This window comes from Myotis nattereri, assembly GCF_964212035.1.
Source record: "Myotis nattereri genome assembly, chromosome: 2".
In the NCBI taxonomy this organism is placed as follows: domain Eukaryota; kingdom Metazoa; phylum Chordata; class Mammalia; order Chiroptera; family Vespertilionidae; genus Myotis; species Myotis nattereri.
Genome location: NC_138076.1, coordinates 168,654,647 through 168,675,778, shown reverse-complemented (window position 1 = coordinate 168,675,778; position 21,132 = coordinate 168,654,647). Strand labels below are relative to the sequence as shown.

Genomic DNA, 21,132 nt, shown 5'->3' with positions numbered 1-21,132 from the left:
CATTTTCTGGGCTGTCACCAAGTGCCCACCATTCTCTCAAAACCACCATTGCCAAAGTCAGTCTTTCCTCCTCATCTACTTCTCTGCAGCATTCATCACTGTTGCCCATTTCCATCTTTGAAAAACTGTCTTATTCTTTGGCTCCTGCTCCATGCCCACTGTTAACAATGGCCATTCTTTAACTGTCTTGTCTTCACCAGGAAGAAGCTTACACCCAAGCTCTCCCAATTCACTGTGTGGCCTTCAGACAACCCACAACCCTCTCTGAGCCTCATCTGTCCCTGAGAAAGGGAAGGAGGTAGACAGGGATCCAAACTGCCCTGTGAGCTCTGCAGTAATATGCTAGTCTATCCTAAGCTCCTTCTTGTTCCCCATCAGGATGTGGTAGTTTCAGAGAGCCAGTGCAAGTCTGTGATGGAGCTAAGACCACCAGGAAATCATCACTTCCAGTGTGGAAGGAAACCTTAAACATCACCCAGGATGAAACTCTCATCTTACAGCTGAGGAAACGTAGGTCCAGAGTGGGCACTCTGTTACCTCATAGCAGATGATGGAGAGAAGGAAGTCTGCTGGGCTCTCACATGTTGCAAAATCAGAGCTCACACGTCTTCCAAACCTGGTTGAAGTGCATAATACTATCAAAGTAACATGATATAGAAGGTATAAATCGAGTCTTTTTTCCCCTTTAAAAAAATAAATTCAATATTATACTGGAGAGGTATTTGCTATAGTGCGTGCTTTACACAAAGCAGAACAATCTGATCACATGAAACATCTTAGATTTATGTTTTTAAATAGCTAACTAAAACAGAACATCAAGTCACACAATACATATACTTACATTAATTCAAATGTCCAATGCACAGTACAGTAGGATCTATATAATAGTTCATATAATTTAAAATTTACATACACACAAGCACATAAACAAATACTAATTGAGTAGAACAAAAGTTTAAGAAGTTACCCAGACATTTTGGTATTGACACCTACATATTTATGGCAACAAATAATGACTTTAAACTTTCCATAGGATCTTTTGTACAAGGATAGGAAATTTACAGACTGGAAAGAAGACAAACAAATGTACCTTGATTGCACTATTTATCTAACATTATACGGGATGTGACAGTACGCAGTAAACTTTATCAGTGAAGTCTCTTTAGCCTGAAATGATGAATTTAGCTGAATTATCCCCAAATCTAACTTTTTGTGCTGTATAAATAATAGCTGTTTGGTTCTTCCAAATGAAATAGGACACTAACACTTTTCTTTAAAATAACTCAACTTTGGTCTGTAATTAGTGAAGTCTCTTTTTAAAGGATACTAATACAGTTTACTTTCTTTTCTTTCAAGAATCCTGATTAAAAGGACAATGTCAGTCAAATCACCTGCAGGTCAGCTTTGACATGATCAGTGGGGCTAAGACTAAGGTATCATTACCTAGAACTAAAGCTTGGAAACAACCCCATCTTTCTCTGGCTCATTGAGGGACCAAAGTGCCTTACCACGTTTCCTATCAACCATTTAAAAAGACCATTTGGTTGTATTTCAAAAACCAAAAATAATTTCAACCCTGCTGTTTATTTTGCACACACAAAGTTAAAGAGGGAGAGATTAAATTACTACATCATAAAATACAGGCACAAAATTAAGTGGACGCCACAAAGGGTGTGTCTGAAAACACTGAATTGACCGAATCTGAGTCGGATTTCACCCTGGAGGACTTTAAGATGCCCTCAGCTATAACAGTTTCACTGGGAAAGAACCTGACCTTCCCATTCTGCCCTGCTGCAGTATCCTTCAGGGGTTCCAAAAACACCACTCTTTTACTGGCACCTGCCTTCCGTCCATCCGCTGGGACATCACCAGCCAGGCCAGGACTGAGAATAGATGAATGGGCATTGCTTTGGTTTAGTGCACTTTTTTGTCTCTTGGCTTTACACCTGCAGGGACACGGCGTCAGATAGAGGTACAAAAGTACCAAAATGATACTGGCCACACAGGCTGCAAGAGTGGTAAAAGCTGTGTTAAATGCCTCATGGGCATGAGATCTGTTTATGGTGAGATTGCTCACGTTTATTGTGACATCCACAGTTTCATTCAACAGGCGTTGCCTGTTCATCGCAATACAAGAATACACTCCAGCATCCTCGAAACGAGGACTTTCTATGACCAGGGTTCCGTTGTGAAACACATGAAAGTTTTCCATCTCTGTGTCCGGCTCTAGCAGGCTGTTATCTGGGCTCACCCATATGAAATCAGTATTGGAACTAGCAGTCTTGCTGTCACAGTGAACAATCAGCCTTTCCCCGACTTGAGCCTCATGAATAAAGCCAAGTGCACGGAAGGAGCCATTGATGATACTGTCGGAGCAATTCAAAAGGCCATCCTGGAGCAGAAGTACCTGGTGGGAGCGCCTAGAGTCGGACCACAGGCGACAGGTATAATCGTTCTTAAAATCCATCACTGAGCTAAAGTGCCTACGATACCAAAAGGTCAGCAATGAGTAAAGGGAACAGTCACAGACGAACGGGTTTCCATGAAGGTGGATGCCTCTCAGCTGCTTTCCCGGCACTAAACTTATATGGTTGGTTGGCAGGACGGGGATCCGGTTATAAGAAACATCCAGAAACGTCAGTTCTGCCAGCTTGAACCTGCCAACGTACAAATCCATGGGAAACTGCGTGAGGAAGTTTCCACTTAAGTAGAGTTTCTGCAGCTGGAAGAGCCCTCCAAACGCTGACGGATCGAGATAGGAAATGTGATTGTTGTAGAGCAGGAGCACTTCCAGAACCTTCAACTCTTGGAACACGGCGCTTTTCACGGCCCTCAGCTTATTGGAGGATAAGTCAAGACACTTCAGATTTGGAGTTGTGGAAAAACTGCCCATGGAGATGTTGGTGATGTTGTTATGACGAATAATTAGGGTGTTCAGCTTTCCAAAGGGTACGGGAATCCACTCAGAATCCAGAAGCCCAATTCTGTTATAGCTCAGATCCAGTCTCTTAATCAATCTGAAAAGGTTCCCAGGCACCTTGGACAGGTTTTTGTTGGTGCAGCTCACGATGTCGGTGGCACAGATGCAGGCGGTGGGGCACACCCCCGTGGCGCCCGGGCTCACGGTCACCGTGATCACCAGCAAACACAGCAGTTCCCTGCAGCAGGGTCTGACAACTCGAGGCGGGGTGGGCAGTGTGTGTAAACGCAAAGACATTCTGGTCGCCTCTCAGTCTCTTCCAGGCGTCCTCGCGGCCAGCTCGACCTCCCACCAGTGAATCTGGTAAGCAATATTTAAAGACGGGTTAAAAAAAAAAAGCAAAGTTAACTCCCACCCATTAACCCGTAACAGCCGCACCTTGCTTTCTTTCTAGTAACTTTGGAAATGGAGGTTTTGTCTCACATGGGGGAGCCTGCGTTGCCTTTTTCCTGTTAAACGCAGTTTTTCCTGGGTTACTCTTGTTTACAGACATGTACAGCCACAATCTACCAATACCACCGTCTCGACATCAGAAATTCAATGTTGTTTTAAGGTGCATCCTGTATTTTTGTTTTAAACTCCCTCCAATAGACTCAAAAATACACAAACGCAAGCTATAAACAATTAAACGGAAATACTTAGCGAGCCACCCGGCCAGAACACAACTCACAGAGCGGAGGAGCCCCGCGGACTCGGGATAGGCTGCCCACGGTGGTGTCTTCTGAAGGTCGGTGCGCCTGTCGGTCTGTCTGTCTGTCACTCGCGCATCTTCGGAATTCCTTTCCCTCCGGCTCCCGGCGGGCGGCAGCCTCTCGCTGGCTCTGAACTTTGGGAGTTTTAAGGAGCCGCGGCGGCAGCAGCCACCCCGGGCGCAGGCACCGTCTCCGCCGGCTCCGGTGAGTTCTCTCGGGCTCTCTTCATGGCTCGGCTGAAGGGACCGTCTCGGTGCTCCGGCCGTCTGGTGCCCGCGCGCCGGCAGCCCAGCTCCCGGAGCCCGGTGCCAGGGGCGGGGGCGCGGGCAGCCGGAGGGACCCGGCCCCGCCTCTCCGCGCTCCGGAGGCTGCCGGACCCCGGGTTCCCGCGCGCGGCCGCCCAGCTTTTATCCCCCAGCGCTCGGGGTCGGGTGCGCGGCGGGGAGACGCGTCCCGCCCCTGCGCGCCCTCCCTCCTGCGGGAACCAGCTCGCAGGCTGAGGGCGGGAGCCGGCTGGGCGCAAGGCGCGGGGCACGCGGCGCGGGAAGGGACGACAGCGCAGCCAATCGGAGCGGCCCCTCCGCCGCCGGCCTTCCTCCTCCGGCTCTTCCCGGTGCCGGGGAGCCGGGGGCGCGCGGCCGGGGCGGGGGGCCCCGGGTCAGGACGCGCTCACCCAGTCCCGCCAATTGCGTCCGTTTGTCCGCTCCAGAACCGGCGGGTGTTGGGGTGTTGGGAGGTTAGGGGGACGTGCCCAGTCCGAGAGGGAAATGTCGCTCCCTTGAAGACCCCACTTAGTCGCGGCCGCTCAGGTCCCCTGAGCCCCCTGACCTCTTGGGTCTTTCCTTGGGGAAGGGCCAAGCGGGCTCCCAGGGCGCCAAAGGCTGCTGGTTTTAAAGGTTTGCAAAATAAACACTGAAGCAGCCTTCCGTCTCCGCCCACGTTTGGGGAGCTGGGGGGGAAGCGGGGTAGGGAAACCAGCATGTTCCCTTTGGACCTGGGGAAGGCTCCGCGGGGACACGACGAGCCGCCCTGGAAAAGTTCTATCCCTTTCCCAACTCGGGAAGTAGCATCAGGGATGGTGCCCAGTGCGCGAAGGAGGAGCGCTGGGAGAGAGGCTGGGAGCCGACCTTCCGCCTGGAATGCAGAGATAAGGGAATTAAGCTTTAAAATGTATCCGGCTCGCCCCGGCCAGGGACTGATCCAGGAGTGGCGGCTCGGAGATTCTTCAACCCTTCCGGACACGCAAGGGAACAGGGGTGCCCGCTCAGGCTTGCTTTGGTCCAGCAGGCAAGGAAAGGTGCAAGCCCGGGTAGACAGACAGACAGACAAACCCGGGTGGGGTGGACAAATATGAGATGGAGGGCGTGGGGCTGATGAGCTTTTAGATTAAAAATCCATTTTTGTTTAATTCCAAGATCAGTTTTAACGATGCGATTTGACTAAGCCAAGTGGCCCGTTTGTCTATTTTATCCCGATTAAAAATAAATAAATTACTGCCCAGACAAGAGATACCAAAGCAGAAGACTTGAAAAGAGAAGCAATTGAGAAAACAGTTGGGGGCAGGGCACGTAACTTGTAATATTATTAAAAAATGAAAATGATGACAAGGACAACCAGCTCTCCCTCTCCTCCCCACGCATTTGAGCAACCTCAGTTTATTGAGAGTCCCTGTGTTGTCCATGAATAGATTCACGTGGTAGCACAGATCTCCAGTGCCATATTTTAAAGAGAATTGTGTGCATTGTGAATTGAGCCTGTTTGTGTAATGAATCTGGAAAAGCACTAGTAAATCAAGATTTTTCAAGTGAGAGCAGCTTGATTCAGATGAGTTTCAGTTTCTTGAAAAGTTGAATTTTGCCTTAAAAAGATTACAGCCTGCAATGTTTCAAGAAAGCATTCCTCTCTGGGAGCTCCCAGGGGGAGAGGCAGAGGTTGAGATTTTTCTAAAGTCAGGCAACACTTCCTGGGATTCTCAGAAAACTTGATCTCCAAGCCTTCATTTTTACAGTGAGAATGGTTAACACAGAGAAGTAGACTTAAAGTTACTTGGAGGAATCATTTTTTTAAATGACTAACAACCAGGTTTTTGCAGTGTTTTACTAAGTAACTATCATCCCATTCAAAGGAAACCATAAAGGTGGAAGAAAGACCTGTATTTAATGCAAAAATCACCTAAAAAGAATGGCTTTCAAAATGGAAACAGAAGGTTATGTTATGATAGCTGCAGGCACATCACAGAAACAGTATGCAAAGATACACAGTATAAATAAACTAAATGCACTCAAAATCTACAGACAAGTTTCTTTCTCTATTTGAACCCCTGATTTGGGGGATCCTGCACATTTGTCAAGGGGAAAGGAGTTCTGGAAAGGATGGGTTCACTTAGGTGGAAAAGAGAAAGCTAAGAGTTGACCTTAATAATGGCATAAGATCTGGCCTTATGTTGTGGAGGATGCCTTTTTATCTTTCTAGCATCCCTTTACCTTCTCCTACCTGGTCCACTCTTTCAACTAGAAGGTAAATTCCACAAGGGCAGACATTTTGTCTTAGTCACTGCTCTTTTCTTAGCTCCTAGAATCCTGGTTGGCATTCACATTTTTTAATGAATGAACTCATAACTTATTCAAAGCTTTCCCCCACCTGAGTCTGCTGGTTGCCATCCTGCTCTCTGTACATCAAAAGCTTGTGTGAAGAGGGATGGGGAAGAGAAGGAAAGAGGAGCCCTGTAAACACTATTTGAGTCCTGGATCCAGTCGTGCCTAAAGGCCACTGCATGTTATACTTCCTTTTAAATTACATTCTCTATTTATTCCCTTTTTGGGGGGTTAAGTTCATTTGAGTGTGTTTGCGTCACTTGTGCTGAGAGAGTCCTAGTATATAATGATGGTAATAGTAAATGTGTATTGGGCCATAATAATGTGCCAGAGACTGAGCTCTGTTTCACATGCATTATTTCCTTTATGGCTCACCACAGCCTATAACATTGTATAATCCTATAGCCCAGATGGTAACTGTGTTCCAAATTATTTGAAAATGGAATGAGACTAATTTAGCTTGAGGGTCCGTGTGATGGATTTCGGTTATACAGAAGAAAGACATTTTTGATAGGGAGGTCCCAGCCTGGAATGGATTGCCAAGACTGATGGTTGAGTTGCCTTCTCAAGAGTTTAAAATAGGACAGATAGGTATTCCTCTGGCCTTTCCCACATGGCTCAATCTGTTGGTATTTTTGACCATGCAATAAGGACTCAACAGATAGTAGAAAGTGGATTGACATTTGACATGATTATGAATCTAGTGTGTTGAGGTGGGTGTGGTCATGGGAGTGTCTGGCTAGGTTTGGAAGTAACGCCTACCTGGGAGGAGGGATTTGAGTAGATGAAGTCTCTGGTGTTCTTCTGGCCCTATAATTTCTAGAATTTCTCAAGTTGCAGTAATTAAGTTAGAGATATGAAACAAGAAACTGTTACAGCACTAGCTTAACAATTCTAGTTATTCTGAGTTATTTTTTACTAATAATGAACACTTTAATAGCACTTTCTATCCTGTGAGGGGCTTTCATATGCCATATCTCACTTGACTATAGTATGCATCCTCTACTGAGGTGTGGTTGGCACACCAGCAGATGTCTAATGTTGTCTCTTTTTTAACCTGGGGGGCACGTTGATGTTCTTCAGAGACAGCGCTCACTGGGCTCTCTAGCTCTGCAGGAGACAACTGTTGCACACGGAGCTCTCTGTTGAGGTGTCCCCACCCTGGGATGGCACTCTTGGTAGAGATTTTACAATGTGACAGGAGTCTTGGCCCATGGGAGACACATCTTTGCCCACTCCGCTCCTGCAGCAGCCTGCTCCAGGTGATTTATTACGATTTATGGTAGAACCATTTTTCACCCAGGGTTTCTCACTGTATGGAGATTTGAGCTCCAGCCCCTATGCTGTTTGAACTCCAGGAGGCATATGGCAACTTGTGGCTTCATTCTCTGGAAGCTTCCTACACAAGAAAGGGAGGATTGGGGCGGGGGGGGGGGGGATTCTTAGGGGAGGTGTGCAAGACCCACATGTCCTCCCCAAGGACTGCATTGATAGGTTCTTTTAAAAAAACTGTAGTTGAGATAAAATTCATCCTTTGATCATTTTAAGGTATATTATTCAGAAATTTTAATATACTCACATTGTGCATCACCACTATCTACTTCTGGAATAATTTCATCACCCCAAAAGAAGCCCTGTACTCATTAAGCAGTTACTCCCATTCCCCACCTCTTCTCAGCCCATGGCAACCACTAACCTACTCTCTGTCACTATGGATTTGCCTATTCTGGATATTTCATATAAGTGGAATCATACAATATGTGGCCTTTATGTCTGGCTTCTTTCACTTAACATGATGTTTTCAGGGTTTTGATTGTGTTCGTTGGCTAAAGGTTGTAGAAGCAGGTGGGATCATTCCTTTGAAAGTCCTGCATAGTTGGTTTAGCTACACTTGAGCTTAGAATGTGGCACATCTGCCCCTATTGTTGTTAGTCTTGGCCCAAGTCCCTTTTACCCAGAGCCTTCAATTATAAGAATATTAAACCCCTATGTGATTACAGAAACCTAGCAGTTGTATGAGCTGAGGGGATCTAAGTTTTAGTCTTGGACAAAAATGCTTTATCTCTTCACAAACCCCAAGAAACAATTAAAGATATAACAATTAATGATTTCTTGAGTTCCTTTCAACTTCAAAAATATTAATTTGGTTTTCTGATAACAATGTATCTGCTGTTGCCCAGGCTCCAGGAACACAAAGTGTTAGAACATAGGCAGTAGCAGTTAGAGCAGGTCTAGGTGTAGTCCCTCATCTGGGTCAGTTATCGCTGCCCTGGGTGTACTTGCTCCTCCCTCTTCTCCCCAGTGAATGGTGTCAGGCCCACTGCTGCTCCAGGAACAGTAACTTAGGGCAAGTTCTCCATAATTGAGATGTCACTTTAATCTATTAAATATTTTATTATAATGGGGTAGCACACATTCACTGCAGCATTATTTCTAACAGAAAAATAGTAATAATAATGGCCCAGCCAATGTGGCGCAGTGGTTGAGGGTTGACCTATGAATCAGAAGGTCACAGTTCCATTCCTGGTCAGGGCACATGCCCGGGTCATGGGCTCGATCCCCAGTGTGGGGATACAAGAGGCAAGTCGATCAGTGATTTTCTCTCATCGTTGATATTTCTCTCCCTCTCCATTCCTCTTTGACACCAATAAAAAAAATATTTTTTTTAAAAAAAGAATATGTATGGTACACCCTTAAGTGCAACAGGGATTTAGGTGAATAAATTAGTGTATATCTATCTGGTGTCATACTATATTGTCATTAAAAATAATGTGTGTCAGAGAAATATCTGGTGACATAAGGAAAAGTTACAAAAAGGTACTATTTCACTTGTTGTAAATATATGTATATGCAGATGCATAGAATATCATCTGAAAGAGTATATACCTATGTCCTAACAGTGGTTTTAAATTTTTTCTTCTCTTTCCTTATCTGTATTTCTATTTCTACAATACTTTTGTGATAAGAAAAAGCACAATGAGAACTATGACTGTTTAAAGTTACCTATGACTGTCATGTGCATCAATGTTTTTGCTTTATGGTGATTCCTACTTAATATTCAGCGATTGTAGTTTCAGAGAGCAAAACCCTCTTCTGACTTCTCAGGCAGGAAGTGACCCCGATTTCCCCTGACTTGAGGTACAGTGATTGCTGTTCCCTCTTAGCAATACAGTCATTTATTTGACAACTATTTGCTGAGTGTTTACTATGTGCTAGGCAGTATTCTTCAGTCTGAGAATCATAGCAACACATAATGCCCTGAAGTGCTACACTAGCCACACACGTCTTACTAGGATGAGGCAGGTATAGTCACTGACATATTTTTGTTGGCCAGTTGTCCACATTCCCAGGCTTGGGACTCAACATCCTTGGTTGGGATCACCTCCAGCAACTGTGAATTCTCTCCCACAACACTTTCTTAGACTAGCCTTGTGAAGGTGGCATGGTCCCCTGCCCCACACCACCATTTTTATTATTTTTCTTTTAATTTTTAAAATATATTTGTATTGATTTCAGAGAGGAAGGGAAAGTGAGAGAAAGATAGAAACGTCAATTATGAGAGAGAATCTTTGATTGGCTGCCTCCTGCAGGCCCCACACTGGGCATGTCCCCTTACCAGGAATCAAACCGTGACCTCCTGGTTCACAGGTCAGCGTTCAACCACTGAGCACGCTGGCCTGGCGCCACCCTATGTTTTTCAATGAGAAATAAAAATAACAAACCGAAGGCCTTTTTTCCTAATCCTAAAAACCCTATGTATTCACTGTAGAAAAATTGGAAGATACAGAAAAAAATGTAAAGAACCAGAGAATGCCATTCATCTTACTGGAAAATTATGTTTCTGCTCAAAGAATAAATCCATTGCAGTGAGGAACCTGAGAAGTTTGCAAGAGGATGATTTTCTCTTTGTCATTATTATGTAATGAGAGAAATAAGCTGACCTTTTTTTTAATACTCTGAAATTCTCAGCAGAGGAAAATTTGCTTTATAAAATTCACTGTGTCAAAGCTATGCATCTAGCATTATAGTTATTTCTTGCGATTTTGGTTAGAAATAGGAGGTGCTCTAATTTTCAGTTTGCTCATGATTAGCCTGAAGGGATCATCTAATTGAATTCCTAAATGCTATTATATCTCTCAACACTGAGGCTAATTTTATCTCTCTAATAAATACAGATAATATTTAACACACCCAGCTTAGAGAACTATATGAGCAGTTGACTCCTATTCTGTGTCCTTTAAAAAAATATGCTTTTCAGCCCTGGCTGGTATGGCTCAGTAGTTGGAGCATCATCCTGTGCACCAAAGTCGAGGGTTTGATCCCCGGTCAGGGCACATACCTAGGTTTCGAGTTCGATCCCAGTCGGGCTGAGTACAGGAGGCAACCAATCAATGTATCTTTCTCACATCAATGTTTCTCTCAATTGCTCTCTCTTCCTCCCTGAAAAAAAAAAAAATCAATAACAAAATGCTTTCCTGTAGCAGTAATTAATTTATCATACCTTTGTAAAAGTAACATCTGATTATTCACAGAAATATCTGATTTGAAACCATCATTAATTACTAGCCAACATTAACACAAAATAAAATAAAATCGAGAAAGAAAATAATAAACTCTCTCTCTTATATGCCAGTACTATTGCAAATACGTATTCAATTATTCTCAGCAAATACAAGGCCCTCTGTAGTAGATGTTCCATGAGTAATTGGCGCTGGAACTCTGACCTTTCTTTCAGTTTGTGACAGTGCAAAGAAACATCACATTCATATAGAGGAAGGCAGAAGGGCCTCTGGAAAGATCCAAGGAAGTGGACTTGATAGTAATAGACCCAGCATTTATTGCATTCTCACTGTGTACCAGGCTTCTCATTTAATTCTTACAAAGGCTCAAAGAGATGGCCATTACCATCCCCGTTTTCTAATGAGGGCAATGGGGCTTGCTTAGTTTCTATAACTCGCCCAAGGTGGGTGGTAGAGCCAGGCCTCTCACCCAAGTCTGCTTCACTCTGATCTCCTGCTGAACCATAGCTCCACTGCTTCCCATTAGGGAGCAGCAGGGTTGGCCATAATTTCAATTCCATTCAGCAAATATTATTAGTCCTGGCCATTCGCCCAGAGCCATGATAGGGCTGCTTTCCTCTAGGAATTTGTAGTCTTATTTGAAATAATTATAGGATATAAGACAGAATATAATTCAATTCCAAATTAGATAGAACCAAAATATTTGCAACAGAAAAAAAATTATATTTGTAACAGAAAATATGTAATTTGGGTATTCAAAAATTCCAGTACAAGCAGAATTTTAGATCTTACTCATTTCTTGTTGACTCAACAAAGTGAATTGTATGCAAATGAAAATATTACCTGGGAGAAACCATTTGAATGGTTAGGGATGAAAATAAGCCTCAGATTTAAGTAATGATAATATGAACCCTATGGCTCATTTTATCTATGGCATTCACAATGAAGAACTCTAAGGTAAGTGACCTGGTCTTTGAGATTATCAGCTTCCTCATTCATCAAATGCAAATGCAGTACCAATATATGCACGGTTTGATTTCACAGTGATAACTGAGACGACACATGTGAAAAGTGCTTTGGGAACGATAAAGCTGTAACAGAGTTTTACAGTGAATCCCCATCACGTGTTATTCATCTTTATTGCCCTGTGCCTTGGACCTGACCTGACACAGCACAGGTGTTTAACAAATGTTTGTTGAACTTCATGGAACTGAAGCTCGGCTTATGTACAGAATAAACAGAGCCGGAGAAGTGTCTCCACGGTGATGTTTGTACTAATTATGTGGCTCTCCCGGGCCCGGTCGTACCAGAGTACAGCAGGCCCTCCGTCCTCACTTGGAGGACCTCCTGTTGGCTCGGCCCTGGCTTGCTCTCCAAGGTGCTCTCTCAGCGGCCGCAGGCTGGAGCGAGACGCCGGTCTGCACGCCTGGGCTTCTCAGAGCCTCTCCTTCAAGCTGGCGTGTCGTGCGGAACATCCTGAGTGGAGACCTTTCGTTAGGAGTGATGATTGGCAATCTCAGTACATACTGCAGAGTCAGTCCCCAGAGGGGTTTTGAACTGCAGGGAAAGGCAAAATAAATAAAATAATAATTGCTCTCTCCAGAGAACAGCTTTGACGTGCTGCTGCTTGCCTCGCGTTGTGATAAAAATGCCTGGTAGGGAACCAAGGACGGTTTCCTTGGAAGCTGGCGCACAGAAGAGGTCAGGTACAAATCTGAACAAGTCGCTAGAGGATGAATCTGCTCTTCGAGCGGGGTGATGGAAAGAGAATGTGCTGTTGTGGCAGCTGTCCACATTTACCTCAAAGTAGAAGTTTTCATTGGCTCGATTATACGTATTAAAACCATTGGACAGCTACATTCCTCTTTTCTAAATTCCCTTTGCTGGGAAGGCACTGAGAATCTTAGTTATATTTTCACAAGCAGAATATGCGTTGGCCCCGTGAGTATCCAATGTGCTTGTTTGTTTGCTTGTTTGTAGGGTATGCCCGGGGTAAAACTGAGTGGTGGGTTCTCCAGACAGGGTCACCTTGATAACATCCATGTAGCCCAGCTAGGCAGGCCCCAAAACTTGATATTTTGGATGTCCCAGAGTCATCCTGATGCATGTGGAATGATTTATAATATAAAAGAAAACCTATTTATCAATTTAAGGCAAAGATAATGTGGATCAGAACTTGATATCAACCTAATCATATTCTCTGCTTATCAGAAAGCTTTGGGAAGTCAAGTTTATAATGATAAATGTTTGGTGAGTGGGAAATACTGGGGAGAGCACGGTTCGTTTGAGTAGTTTAATGTTTAGTGGCATCAAGCTACTATAGCATGACAAATCCATTGCCACAAACGAGGTTTGTCTGCCAATAAGACCACATATTCAGGTTGGTTGAATATGGCACAGTCACTCCTGGGCAGAAGATGCCAATGAAATCTTAAGTGTATAAGAAATACAGAGGCATCATGATTCTGCCCCAGTCAGAAAATTACTCTTTCTATTCAAGACACTCTCTTCCCTCTTCCTTCATCAGTACCATAGCAGAAAATGCAAAGGAAAAACAACATCATACATAAAGTAGAATGGTGATATCAGAAAGTAGAAAGAAATACCAGAAAGCTGCAAAGCCACCTCGAGAGAAAAGCCAGTCCCGAGAAGCAGGCATTTTGTAGAACCTCAATAAAGCATAATGATAAAGATATATATTAAAAGTAAACTGGATAATTTCATAAGCAGAAATGGAGTTGTGTCCAGCCATTCTAATTTAAGAAAATTCCACCAAAGACAGTCATGAGACAAAAATGATGTAACATGCACAGAAGAGGATTAGCACAGTTCGTACACTGAGTATTTCCCACTCATCATTTGGGCAATGTCACCCAAATAAGGACCAGAACATTTGCCAGCATTTCAAAGGTGTCACAGATGAGGGGGACCACTGTAATAAACTGGGACAGTTTTTATGCTTATTGGCCATTGATAGATCCTCTTTTATGAATCTGTTGCTCATTCTGCTGTTGAGCTGTCTTGTTTTTTTTCTTACTGATTTGTAAGACTTCTTTATTCTGAATTTGTTTTTTCATCATGTATATTATGTGTGCATAAATATATATCACTTAGTAAATTATATGTCTAATCACTGAGCTGTACACCTTAAACTAATATAACATTGTATGTCAACTGTAATTGAAAAATAAAAAATAATTTAAAGTAAATATAATATTTTATCCCACCCTGTGATTTGCCTTTTTACTCACTTTTGGTGAACAAAAGTTCTTAGTTTTAATACAGTCAAGTTTATCACTTTTTTATTTTTTTTTATTTTTTATTGATTAAGATATTACATATGTGTACCCTCTACCCCCCCCCCCCCCCGCTCATCCCCTCACCCCCCCGTTGTTCGTGTCCATTGGTTAGGCCTATATGCTTGCATATAAGTCCTTTGGTTGATCCTTCCCCCTTGCCCCCACCCTCCCCTACCTTCCCTCCAAGGCCCGACAGTCCAATCAATGCCTCTCCGTCTCTGGATCAGTCCTTGTTCATCAGTTTATGTTATTCATTATATTCCACAAATGAGTGAGATCCTGTGGTATTTATCCGCTCTCCAGTTCCATCCATGCTGTGGCAAATGGTAAGAGTTCCTTTTTCTTCTTCCTCTTCTTAAAGAATACCTTTCAGCATTTCATATAATGCTGGTTTGGTGGTGATGAACTCCTTTAGCTTTTTCTTATCCGTGAAGCTCTTTATCTGACCTTCCATTCTGAATGATAGCTTTGCTGGATAAAGTAATCTTGGTTGCAGGTTCTTGCTATTCATCTCTTTGAATATTTCTTGCCACTCTCTTCTGGCCTGCATGGTTTCTGTTGAGAAATCAGCTGACAGTCGAATGGGTACTCCCTTGTAGGTAACTGACTGTCTTTCTCTTGCTGCTTTTAAGATTCTCTCTTTGTCTTTTGCTCTTGGCATTTTAATTATGATGTGTCTTGGTGTGGTCCTCTTTGGATTCCTTTTGTTTGGGGTTCTCTGCGCTTCCTGGACTTGTAGGTCCATTTCTTTCACCAGGTGGGGGAAGTTTTCTGTCATTATTTCTTCAAAAAGGTTTTCAATATCTTGCCCTCTCTCTCCTTCTGGCACCCCTATAATTCTGATGTTGGTACGCTTGAAGTTGTCCCAGAGGTTCCTTACACTATCTTCATATTTTTTGAATCTCTTTTCTTTTTTCTTTTTTGGGTGGGTATTTTTTGTTTCTTTGTATTTCAAATCTTTGACTTGATTCTTGGGATCCTCTTGTCTGCTGTTGGATCTCTGTAAAATATTCTTTATTTCAGTCAGTGTATGCTTAATTTCTAGTTGGTCCTTTTTCATGTCCTCCATGGTCTCACTATACTCCTTGAGGGATTCATTAAATTTATCGGCGGTTTCAATAAAATTCTTGAAAAACCTTATAAACGTGGCCTTGAACTCTATATCCAGTCGTTTGCTTTCCTCCGTTTCTGCCATTTGTGACCTGTTTCTTTGTCTCCGCATTTTGGCTGCTTCCCTGTGTTGATAGAGTGGCCCTGCGCACCAGGTGTCCTGTAGGGCCCAGTGGCTCAGCCTCCCCAGTTACCTGGGGTGGACACTCTTGGTGCACTCTTGGTGCCTTGGTTGTTGTAGGATCACTGGGAGGAATTGACCTTCAGGCCAATTGGCTGTGGGAATCAGCTGTGTCTGAAGTGGGAGAATGGTCCCCCTCTGACCACTGGGTACAGTGGCTCCTGGATCTAAGGAGGTGCTAATTCAGCCCCTGCCTGAGGCCACACAGCAGGAGCCACGAAGAGGCTCAGCTGTGAAGCAATGCAAGCCGCTGCGGGGCCTTGGGCCTTCTCTTGGAAGTTCCGGGTCTGCTTGGCTGGGCTGTAGTTAGGTACATTCATATGCAAAAGCCTCTGCCACAGCCTGGGTGGGGCGGGGTCTCAGGGAGTCAAAAGGGCGGAGAAAGAAGCTATGGCTGATTCTCCGCGCCCGGAGTCGCACGTCTCAGTGTCCCAGTAACGGCTGCAAGCACCTCTGCCCTCAAGTTCGCCCGCTGCCGCCTGATAGACCAGCCTCTCCCCGTATGAGTCCTGGGTCCCCAGAGACTTCCCGGAACCGGAGTTCAGAGCAGTCGGGAGCTTGTGATTCAAAAAGACTGCTGCATCCTCAGGTGCCACCCCCTTTCCGCGCGCGCGAGCCGCCGCCGTACCTCTGCACTCAGCCTCCGCAGCTCCTCTGGCTCTCAGCGTACTTTTCTTTTCTTCTAGTTGTAGAAATTACACTCAGCCAGCCTTCCTGTTGTTCTGGACGATGTTTGCTCCGTCCTTTGGGATATTTTTCAATTGTTGTGTGAGGCGACTATTTCCCAGTGTTTATCTATGCCGCTATCTTAGTTTCTCCTCTATCACTTTTTTCTTTTATTTTTTTTTTGTTGTTCTTTTCTTTCTTTTTTTTTTTTTTTTGATGGCATAGCAAAGGTGGAAATTTATTGAAGAAAAAGTACAGATTCCCACGTGGGAAAGGGGAAAGAATCTCACAGCACAGACTGCCACATGGATACGGGGAAAGAGTCCCCTGTTATTTCCTATTTTTAAAAAGCATTGCCTACTCCAAGATCATGCAGATGTTTTCCTGTAAACACTTTATTGTTTTACTTCTTAATTTATATCTCCAATCCATATCTCTGGATATAAATCTCCAATTTATATCTCTGGTCTGAATGTTTGTATCTCCCCTCACCCCCATTCACATATTGAAATACTTACCCCTAAGGTGATAGTATTAGGAGATGGAACATTTGAGAAAGATTCTTTGTCCCCTTCTACCATGTGAGGACTCAGCAGGAAGCAGTCCCTCAACAGACACCAACGTTTATGGTATTTTTGTTATAGCAGCCTGAATGGACTATGACACATTTGGAATTGATTCTTGTGTGTAATGTGAGGTAGATGTCATATGGATATCCAATTTGTTCCACATGGATATCCAGTTGACCCAATACAATTGATTGAAAAGACCACCCTTTTCCTTCCTGCATTGTGTGGTCACTTTTGTCATAAAATCATGTGCTTATATATGTGTGGGTCTATTCATGGCACGTTATCTGTTCTTGCACCAGCGCCACAGTTTTTATTATCAGCTTTATAGCAATAGCTCCTGATAGCTCATGTGTTAGGTCTTCCATATGTGTTCCTCTTCAAGAATACCCTTGCTATTTTTGGCCTTTTGCATTTTCATATGAATTTTAGAATTGACCGTAAATTTTTACTTAAAAAATAATAAAACCCACAGCTTGGATTTTGATTGAGAGTGCATAGAAGTATGTGTTAAATTTTTTTTTCTGCAAAAGGCTTTATTGTTTCCATTTGGTCCAAGGCATGGGAGAGGGCTCCAGGGTGGTTAAAAGGATGCTAGTGGTTTTAGGGAGAGGCTCAGGCAAAAGCCAGACAACAGGGGGTGCAGAGGGGCCCCTTAAAGGCCTCTGGGCTCCAAAAGCTAGTCATTTCAAAGAGATACTTGCCCTGCCCAGCCCAGCCTAGGGGCTGGCCAGCCTGCAGGGGTGAGTCAGGTGTCACCCATCTTCTTGAGACTCATGACCTCCAGAGCCACATGGTCATGGTCGAAACTAGTAGAAGGTCAGACAGAGGTAGGTGTGGGTGGCCTGCAGATGCAGGTTGGCCAGGCGGAAGCCTCCACCTTGGTAAAATAATTCTGACGCTGGAGAGTGGTCGGAGGCTAGATGGAAGGGCAACCATTGTCCCTACGTCTGTTCTGTCTAAACACTGTTGAAGCAAGAGACAGAATGGGGACTGCCGAGGGTACTGTGACAGAAGTGTGTCTTAATTTGAACAGAACTTACATCCTTACAATATTGAGTCATCTGATCCATAATAATATTGTGTACTTTTATTTATTTGGTTCTTTTTCATTTTTTTCCTCAATGATATTTTGTAATTTTTGGTAGATCTTGCAAAATTTTAATTAGACTTATTTCTAGGTGTGTGAGTTTGTGGGTGCTATTAAACATGTTTTATTTTCCATTTGTTTATTGCCAGTATATCCAAATATAGTCAACTAGGGTTGCTATAGCAAAATACCATAAACTGGGTGGCTTATAAACAATAGAAATTTGTATCTCACAGCTCTGGAGTCTGGGAAATCTAAGATCAGGGTTTGGCAGATTTGGTATCTGATGAGTACCCCTTCTTGGTTCACAGACAGAGGCTTTGTAAGAGCAGTAGTCCCATTCATGAGATCTCCACCCTCAAGAACTAATCATCACCCAAATGCTGCCTTTCCTAATACCATCACATTGGGGGGTTGGATTCCAAAATATGAATTTTGGATGGCATATAAACATTCAATCTATGCAAATAATTTTAGCATATAAACTTTATATCCAGTGTCCTTCCTATATTCTCTTATTAGTTCTACAAATTTGCTTATAGATTCTTTGGAAATTTTCGATGTTCACAATCTTATTGTCTAGAAATGGTAGTGGTTTTTTTTTTTTTTTCTTTCTTTCTTTTCAATCTCTATGACCTTTATTTCTTTCTCTTGCCTTTTGCACTGGCTAGAACTCCAGTTACAGTGTTGAATAGAAGTGGTTGCAATATGATGTGGACGTTTTCAATATTCTACCATTGAAGATGATGTTTGCTGTGGGTACTTTGTAGATATTCTTTATCACATTCAGGAAGTTCTATTATTAGTTGCTTAAAAGTTTTCATCACAAATGAATGTTGAATTAATGGAATACTTTTCTGCATTTAAGATGATCATGTGGTTTTATTCTTTCTGTGAATGGGATAAACAGAGTTTATGATTTTTGAATGTTAAACCACACTTGCACACCTATATTAAACTGCAGTCAGTTTACTGTATCACTAGATTTGATTGCCCAAATATTTTGTTAATAACTTTTTAATAAGGTTTATGAGAAAGGTGGGCTTTCTATTTTCTTTCTCAGAATGCTTGTCAGATTTTTAAAATCAAGTTTATGCTGCTTTTATTTTTTGAAATGTCTGGAAAGCTCTGCTTTTTGAAGAATTATACAAGACAGGTGATATTTTTCCTTCAATCTTTGAAAGAATTCACTGTTAAGTTCAGTGGGTCTGGGGTTTTCTTTGGGGACAGATTTTTTTTTTCACTTCCTTAAGTGACCCCCATCCTCTGGCTGAACTGACTTCCAGAAGTGGGGACAAGTTTTTAAATAATATGTTCAAATTTTTAATACATACAGACTTATTAATACTTTCTTTCTTCTTCTGTCAGCTTTGGTAAGTTGTGTTTTTCAAAGAATTTGTTTATTTCATTCAAATTGCAAATTTATCTATAGAACATTATTTTTAGAATACTTTAATTGTACAATCTATGGTGATATTCTCTCCTCCATTGCCTTTGTTGCTAATTTGTGTTTTTTCTACTTTTTATCAGACTCTTTAGGGTTTTATCAATTATGTTAATCTTTTCAAAGACACAACTTTTGGACTTACTGATTTATTTCTTTATATTTGATTGCTGCTCCTTTTCTACCTTCTTGAGATCAACACTTAATTACTGATTTTTTAAAACTTTTTTCTTTTCTAATAAATGCATTTAAGATTATATATTTCAAAAACCGGGACTATATATTACCTTCCAAGCATTATTTTAGTTTTTCCTCATAAGCTTTGAAATGTATTTTTTAATTATTCAGTTTAAAATATGTTCTATTTTTGTTGTTGTTGTTGTTGTTTTCTTTATCCCATGGATTATTTAAATTTTATTGTTTAATTTTTAGGCATTGGGTTTTCTTTCTGTTTTTGTTATTGATCTCTAGCTTAATTCTAGGGTGGTCAGAGAATATATTTGAAAGATTTCAGTATTTTGAAATTGTTGAGACTTTCTGTATTACAATATATTGATTTTAATAAATGTGCACGAAATGAATGTGAGTTGGTCATTAGCAGATGCTATTTTATAAGCATGGAAATTGGATTAGATCTGTTAATTGTACTTTTAATATCTTCTATATCTTTACTGATTAATTTTTAATTTTTGACTTGTTCTACCAGCTATTGAGAAAGATATGCTAATGCTCCCACTGTGATTGCTGATTTGTACATTTTTTCTTTCTGTTCTGTCCATTTTTTGTTTAGTGTATTTTGAAGCAATGCTATTGGCTACATATAGATTTAGGATTATAATATCTTCTTATTGGATTATCCCATTTGTAATTATGAACTTTGTATTTTTATCTCTAATAAAATGTTTGCCTTAAAGTTCACATTGCCTGATATTGGTAGAGTTGCACAAACTTTTTACCTGGCATATTTACTAGTATCTTCCTTTTTATTTACATTAAACATTTCTTTATCATTATAGTTAAAGTATATAGTTGGGTTTGTTTTAATCTAGTCTGACAATCATAGTCTTTTACTTCAAATTTAGTTCACTATGTAATTACTTAATTGAGTTCTAGCTACCATCTTATTTTCTATTAGGCTCTTTTCTTATTTATTTATTTATTTATTAAATCTTTATTGTTCAGATTATTACAGTTGTTCCTCTTTTTTTCCCCCCATAACTCCCCTCCTCCTTGTTCCCGCCCCACCCTCCGCCCTCACTCCCCACCCACTGTCCTCATCCATAGGTGCACGATTTTTGTCCAGTCTCTTCCCACATCTCCCACACCCCTTCCCCCCCGCCCCAAGAATAGTCAGTCCATTCCCTTTCTATGTCCCTGATTCTATTATAATCACCAGTTCATTCTGTTCATCAGATTATTTATTCACTTGATTTTTAGATTCACTTGTTGATAGATGCATATTTGTTGTTCATAATTTGTATCTTTACCTTTTTCTTCTTCTTCCTCTTCTTAAAGGATACCTTTCAGCATTTCATATAATACTGGTTTGGTGGTGATGAACTCCTTTAGCTTTTCCTTATCTGTGAAGCTCTTTATCTGATCTTCAATTCTGAATGATAGCTTTGCTGGATAAAGTAATCTTGGTTGTAGGTTCTTGGCATTCATCACTTTGAATATTTCTTGCCACTCCCTTCGGGCCTGCAAAGTTTCTGTTGAGAAATCCACTGACAGTCATATGGGTATTCCCTTGTAGGTAACTGTGTTTCTTTCTCTTGCTGCTTTTAAGATTCTCTCTTTGTCTTTTGCTCTTGGCATTTTAATTATGATGTGTCTTGGTGTGGTCCTCTTTGGATTCCTTTTGTTTGGGATTCTCTGCGCTTCCTGGATTTGTAAGTCTATTTCTTTCACCAGGTAGGGGAAGTTTTCTGTCATTATTTCTTCAAATAGGTTTTCAATATCTTGCTCTCTCTCATCTTCTGGCACCCCT

The 21,132-nt window shown here is 42.0% G+C and overlaps 2 protein-coding genes across 2 annotated transcripts in view; one reads left to right on the top strand and one right to left on the bottom strand.

The window, feature by feature from the left end:
• Positions 1-730: 730 nt before the first annotated feature.
• On the bottom strand, positions 731-3,242 carry AMIGO2 (adhesion molecule with Ig like domain 2). The gene has a single exon (XM_081082675.1). The coding sequence runs from the start codon at positions 3,215-3,217 to the stop codon at positions 1,652-1,654; it is 1,566 nt and encodes a 521-aa protein (XP_080938801.1). The 5' UTR covers positions 3,218-3,242; the 3' UTR covers positions 731-1,651.
• A 406-nt stretch (positions 3,243-3,648) lies between these two features.
• The window catches only part of PCED1B (PC-esterase domain containing 1B), a 142,726-nt gene continuing 125,242 nt past the window's right edge, over positions 3,649-21,132 (top strand). Inside the window, exon 1 of the mRNA XM_081082674.1 lies at positions 3,649-3,876. The gene's annotated coding sequence lies outside the window, so the exon portion shown is untranslated. The remainder of the gene's footprint in view (positions 3,877-21,132) is intronic.

Excerpts from the sequence above, each read along its gene's own strand:
- AMIGO2 (XM_081082675.1), bottom strand. The coding sequence starts at position 3,217 with ATGTCTTTGCGTTTACACACACTGCCCACCCCGCCTCGAGTTGTCAGA.